This window comes from Sinocyclocheilus anshuiensis, unplaced genomic scaffold (genome assembly GCF_001515605.1).
Source record: "Sinocyclocheilus anshuiensis isolate Anshui unplaced genomic scaffold, SAMN03320099.WGS_v1.1 scaffold1626, whole genome shotgun sequence".
Taxonomy (NCBI): domain Eukaryota; kingdom Metazoa; phylum Chordata; class Actinopteri; order Cypriniformes; family Cyprinidae; genus Sinocyclocheilus; species Sinocyclocheilus anshuiensis.
In genome coordinates, this window is record NW_015547254.1 from 1,039,094 (window position 1) to 1,045,824 (window position 6,731).

General features: G+C 37.0%; 1 protein-coding gene and 1 pseudogene across 1 annotated transcript in view; both read right to left on the reverse strand.

Moving 5' to 3' along the window:
• Positions 1-1,989, reverse strand: part of LOC107701632 (transmembrane protease serine 7-like) — a 14,578-nt pseudogene extending 12,589 nt beyond the window's left edge.
• The window catches only part of LOC107701683 (spermatogenesis-associated protein 13-like), a 32,655-nt gene continuing 27,874 nt past the window's right edge, over positions 1,951-6,731 (reverse strand). The window contains exon 14 of the mRNA XM_016503750.1: positions 1,951-2,901. Within this exon, the coding sequence (XP_016359236.1) occupies positions 2,720-2,901 (182 nt within the window). The 3' untranslated portion in view covers positions 1,951-2,719. The remainder of the gene's footprint in view (positions 2,902-6,731) is intronic.

The following is a 6,731-nucleotide window of genomic DNA, read 5'->3' on the forward strand; positions in this document are numbered from 1 at the left end:
CGTTAGTTTAGAACTCTTCTATTTTTTTTTTTTTAATTGTAGAGAGTGTGTTAATTTGTGCAATGATAACCTACCAGCAATGTAAATGATTTTTTAAATATATTAGAATGAGTACATTACAATATAAATTTATTAGAACAAGTACATTATTATTTATGGGCTTAAAAACAAGATGCAAACAATCAGAATATTGTACCTGGTGGGGAGTGCACAATGTAAACATGAAACAAATGCCATTACCTATATTGTACTGTGGTACAGTTATGGAGGCCCTTCATAATGCAGAGGTCAGCTGCCTGCTCTGCCAATAGTTAGAAATGGCACTATAGTAAGCAGTGTTTAATAAACAGCTGTTTTTCTAAATTCTGCTGAGGTGAAATTCAGTGCAGTCATGTATCATGTATCGTGGCCTCTGTATTGTGATACGTATCGTATCGTGACTTTGCTGGTGATACACAGTCCTAATATGAACATATATTTTATGTCTACACTATTGTCATTACATGGACACGGTCAGGCCCATAACCACCCTAGACATGGGGTCATCCACTGGTGTCAACATGAACATTGTTTTAAAATACAATCAAGTTATCCCATACTCAAATTTAAAGTTCACCATAACTTACAAAAGAGTATGGTACTGTATTTATTTTTTTTTACTATCATGGTAGCACCACATGGTATTCTTTGCAATACGCTAATAAACCTGAAATACCAAAGTACTGTGGTATTACCGATTGATTTACTGGATATCACTTTTTAAGTAAATGTTACTAGACCTAAACAAACATTTCTGAGTAAGTTAGAGTGAAACCAAAGGACAAGACTACAGTTTGCACTGGTCTGTTCACTTGTTGTGTTTTACGACCATCACCCAGTGTTGCCAGATTGGATGGACAATTTCCAGCCCAAAAGCTCACAAAAAACCGCCCAAAACTTAAAAAATGTAGTCGAAACCACTGATCTATATAGCCTATATTATACAGTAGTCAACATTTGAAGTGGATCAAAGTTCATCAAAGTTGTCCTAAGACAAGAATGCATTTTGGTTTTAGGTTTTAGGACAACTTTGATGAAAGGTTTTGATCCACTTCAAATGTTGACTACTGTAGATCAGTGGTCGAAACACAAAAATGTGTAGGAACATAGGGACCGTCTACGAAGTATAAACGTTAAAGGTAGAAAAACGTGTAATGGCTCTGTCACAACTAATTAAAGAAGAGCAAAGTATAGATGTACACACATACACACAGACATTTACGTTTCACGCATTTTGGTGCACACTCCAATTTCCTTTGTGTAAATTATTTGTGTACACTTTCGATGACAGAGACATTGGACATTTTAATCTTAGAACCCACTTTGCAGACGGTCCCTATTTTTCGCCTACTAGTTATGGTAAGAACATATTCACATTTCACACTGCAATTCTGCAAAAAAAAATTATTTTAAAAAGATAGTAATGATATGAGATGATATTGATAGGTAGATAAACCAAACTTTATGCAATTATGTACTCTATCCAAATCGTTAAGCATCAAATTAAGTTTTTCAAGTCTATTATCTGACAAATGTCAAACAAAGGTCAAGCCTGTAACTTCATTGCCGCCTCTAAATTCATAATCTCAACAGAGGTCAAAATGTTTTACCCCTCACAGAAACGGCCATAGTGACTGCAGTTTACGACAAAATAGCGTAGTTACAGTTACTGTTATTACAATAAAAATATAACTTAAAAAAATCAACGTACGATCAAAAAACAAGATAGAATATACACTTCTTTATTTGAAGGACATCCCACAATATTTTATATTTTGATTTCTCAGTAACAACAACTAATATTTCATAGTGATATTTAAGGGGTCTAGCCATAGATATGTATACATATAATCTATGGGTCTAGCAGCATGGATTACTCACACTTGTGGCGTCCTCTCGGGCCGCATCATCCTCGCTCCCCTGCCCGCCTTCTTCTCGCGCTGTCTCCATGGCATACAGTCAATCATTTGGACCGGTAATCTCAAATGCTCGGATCCAATCCGGCATTGTTAAAACTGTTTCCCCCAAAATACCTTTCTGCACTCTCGACGTGAACGCGAACAGCGTAATGAAGGCAAAGACACGAGGCGCTTCGTTTCCACCTAACAGTGTAACAGTATCCAGGCAGGTGTGCAAACAGTGAGTCTTGTGTTCACTTATCCTATAGATGCATTCAGCCTCTTTATACCACAGAGACAACTGAAATTTAAAAAAAAAAACACTGCAATTTGGTTCAAGTTTATTTACAGATTCATAAATGTTAGTGTGTGCTGTCTTTATATTTTACAAGGCTCCAGCCTCAGGTAAAGCAATAAAATTATATAGACATTTAGTTAAAAAGCAGAACACAAGTCTTTGTCATAAAAGACACACATTTAGGTAAGGTGACGGATGGAAACCCAATGGGAAGCAGCTTTTTGACCATATCAGTAAAATGACATGACTATAAAATAACTAACACTTTCCACACTAGCACACTGACTTAAGGCTCAATAATGAGCCTTTATACTGAGGCACATATGTCATTTGTACACACATACTTATATGTATATAAATATACACATTAATGTGTATGCATTCGAGTATGACATAACAGATGTGTAGTCCAGTAATATTTCATTATTTATGGATCTCATCAGCGCAATGTAAACACTAAATGTGTCTGAAGTGTCTCTTTTTGTCATTTCCTGAAGAGGGCACTGCGTGCAAGCGAGTACAACAGGTGAGATGGCTTCTTCTTTGGCTCTGCTAAAGAGAAGACCTGCTGCTGGGGGATGCTGGTTGGCACTGTCACATGTCGCTGATGGAGAGGATGTAGCGGCTGATGGTGAGGAGGCACAGGATGATCAGAATAATTCATTTCTGGAGGCGCACAGACATAAAATGAGAGTATGACTTCATCATTGTATTAAAATGAAATCTTAGCCAACAGTTTTTGGAAATAATTTCCCATGTATACATATTGCCTAGATAGAAAATAGCTGCCAGTATGGGCTTACATTTCTGCCACAATTCTGTGCGCGAAAGATCATATTTTGAGCGCACAAAAGTGCATTTTGCACGCGCGCGATCTGAGTTTTGTGGAGAAAATGTTCATTTCGCAAAGAAAAAAGTCTTTCGAGCGCACGGAAATCAATTTTGCATTTAAAATACGTTTTTGGATGTGTGCAGACCTTCTCTTTTGCGCGTGCAACGTTTCACTAGCTTGCTCACCTGATGACCCCTCAGTGCTCGCTAAATACCAACAGCTTGCGTGCTCAACACAACCCAGCGTTACAATAATAATTCCATGGAAAATGTGCTTGGAAAAAAATATGATCAGAATATCAACTTGCATAATAATTATGCATGCACTGTATTTTTCCTCTTCTGCTGTCGAGGTAATGCAAGAAATGTTGTGATTGGTTGTCAAGGCAGCCAATCAGAATTTAGCAGCCTCGGTCTCTGATTGGCTGGAATTATGGCATATTGTAACGCTGGGTTGTGTTGAGCACGCGAGCTGTTGGTATTTAGCGAGCACTGAGGGGGGCATCAGGTGAGCAAGCTAGTGAAACGTTGCACGCGCAAAAGAGAAGGTCTGCACACATCCAAAAACGTATTTTAAATGCAAAATTGATTTCCGTGCGCTTGAAAGACTTTTTTCTTTGCGAAACGAACATTTTCTCCACAAAACTCAGATCGCGCACGTGCAAAATGCACTTTTGTGCGCTCAAAATATGATCTTTCGCGCGCAGAATTGTGGCAGAAATGTAAGCCCATATGCCTGGGGCCATGGACAAGATTGTCACTGAATGAACGAAAACTAAAAGAAAATACATTTTTGTGACAACCAACTGAAATAAGATAAAAAATGTCCACAAATTTAGTTTTTGATATATGGTACATTATAAAACCTAAAACCTTTATGACCTGCCTGTATTAAAGATGAAAACGCCTTTAGAAATCAATTATACTTAATGCTTTACGCTTTCTAATCTTAATTTAACATCAATAATTAACATTAAACATTTTTTAATTATACCAGTTAGCTCATTATCTTTGGAAACCCTAAATATTTAAACTAAAATAAAATACAAAGAAAACTTAAAAAAAAAAAAAACTAAAACGAAAAACTAACAATAACTAAACTAAATTGAGAAGACAAATTAAAATAAAAATACAATCAAAAAAAAGAAAAGAAAATATCACCAAAGAGACTTTGACCCGGTGTCGTTATTGTTAATAAAAAAAATGTAATTAAAACGTAATGAAAAACTGTCCAAAACCAAAATAAAAATGTCCAAACATGAATTTGTAGTTTTGGAAATATGGTTTATCTCACCTGTATTAAACATGAAAATGTCTATAGATAAATATTTTTAAATAAATCTTTTAAATCTAAAATAAAAACCTAAAATAACAACTAAATAAATTGGAATTAGAAAATAAACTAAAACTACAACTACAGAATAAAAACTAAACTCAATTGGAAAAGACACTTTAGAACTGAAATAAAATGAAAAATAAACATGAAAAAAAATAGAAATATATAATAGAACTATTATAACCCTGCTTTGACCTCAGTTCCAATAATGGCACAAGACAACAAAGATACATACTTTTAATTTTTCCTTGTTTAGATTTCCTGGCATTGTGAACGGCTTGCTTCCTTTGGGCCTCAGTAATCTCTATCCCTGAAAAGCAATGAAAATAATGAACGTCATTCTTTGAATTCATGGCATTACCATTTCATACCAAAACGGAACACATATTCCTTCAACTGTGAGACTCACCCATCTCTTGGTCTTCCTGTACCCGTCTGCGCTCTCGAGCAAATGCTTGCAGCCATCGCTGCTTGTCCTGGCTCTTTTTGCAGCACAACACACACAGCACATTCAGGTTCTCTGCATGCCGTAGGAGAAATGCGTTCTTCAGGAGGCCCAGCTCAGCGTGCCGTCCATTAGGCAGGTCGACTGGCTTGAGTAGGTCAGCGTCCATACAGCCACGGTAGTGTAGCAGGTCTCTCCGCAGGACGTCTTTCTTACAGAACACCAGCTGGTGGTCAAACAGGAAGTAGCTGCGTTGCTGCATCTTACCGGGCCGCACTAGCCGCGTTAACTCGCCGGAGTGGATGAGCTCAGAGCTTCGTGTTAACACATCATCACCCTATAGGAAATATTTTTCCATTTTTAAATCTTCAAACAAGCTTTGAAATCTGAAATTATTGTTCTGTAGTACACAAAGCCTCATCAAGCCCTGTGAATGACCCAGCACATTAACAAATAAGCAGATATTAAACCGATCAACATGGTATCCGATTAATATCTTATTGCATTAGACATGCACATGTCTGCCAAATTAATAAAATTTCTTGATACGAAAACATCAGAGAGGCTGTGGCTGCTACCTGAATAATTCAGAAATGATGTTTAATGCTAACAATAACTAACGTCTCAGGTTACTTATGTAACCATGGGTCCCTGAGTAGGGAACGAGACACTGCGTCCTCTAGGGGTCGCTATGGGGGAACGCCTCATCGTGACCCGTGTCTGAAGCATACATTGAAAAAACACCAACTCGTTGGCCGGCGACAGCCATGACGTCACTACCGATACTATAGTCGCACCGGTAGTGACGTCATGGCTGTTGCCGGCCAACGAGTTGGTGTTTTTTCAATGTATGCTTCAGACACGGGTCACGACGAGGCGTTCCCCCATAGCGACACCTAGAGGACGCAGTTCGAAGTTCCCATGAAAGGGAAACTAAATTGAGAAGACAAATTAAAATAAAAATACAATAAAAAAAAGGAAAATATCACCAAAGAGATTTTGACCCGGTGTCATTATTGTTAACAAAAAAAAAAAAAAACTAAGTCCAAAACCTACTAAACTAAAATTAAAATGTCCAAACATTAATTTTTAGTTTTTGAAATATGGTTTATCTCACCTGTATTAAACATGAAAATGTCTATAGATAAATATTTTTAAATAAATCTTGTAAATCTAAACTAAAAACCTACAATAAAAACTAAATAAATTGAAACTAGAAAATAAACTAAAACTACAACTACAGAATAAAAACTAAACTCAATTGGAAAAGACACTTTAGAACTGAAATAAAATGCAGAGAGGCTGTGGCTGCTACCTGAATAATTCAGAAAAAATATTTAATGCTAAGAACAGTGTAAATATCACTGACCGCCCAATGGAGGATGGCCACCTGCCAGTGAGCGATGGTGTCGATGCTCTCGAGTCGCCTTTTTCTCTCGTTTATCAGACTTGCCACATTCTTCATTGCTTTATGTGCAGCACACACCCCTGCGTAGTCACTGAGGAGAAAAACATTACTTTATTATGATCCTTTTGATAACAAAAAAATAAATAAATATGTACAACAAGTTTGGGGTGAGTACATATTTTTTTTGAAAGGATTTAATACTTTTAGGGTCCGTTCACAAAGAACGTGTCTTTGCATCAAAAAATGTTGTAGATTGATAAGCGGCGATATGTGTAAAAGTTGAAATTTTTTGAACTTTTCTTCTTTTAACGCTTAACGCTGAGACACTGCAAAAGAAGCGAGACACGAGCTCAATGGTCATACATATCCGTCTAGCACAGGGGAGGGCAAACTTGGCCCTTCCAGGTCACTTTCCTTCAGAGTTTAGCTCCAACTCTAATCAAACACACCTGAACCAGCTAATCATTGTCTTCAAG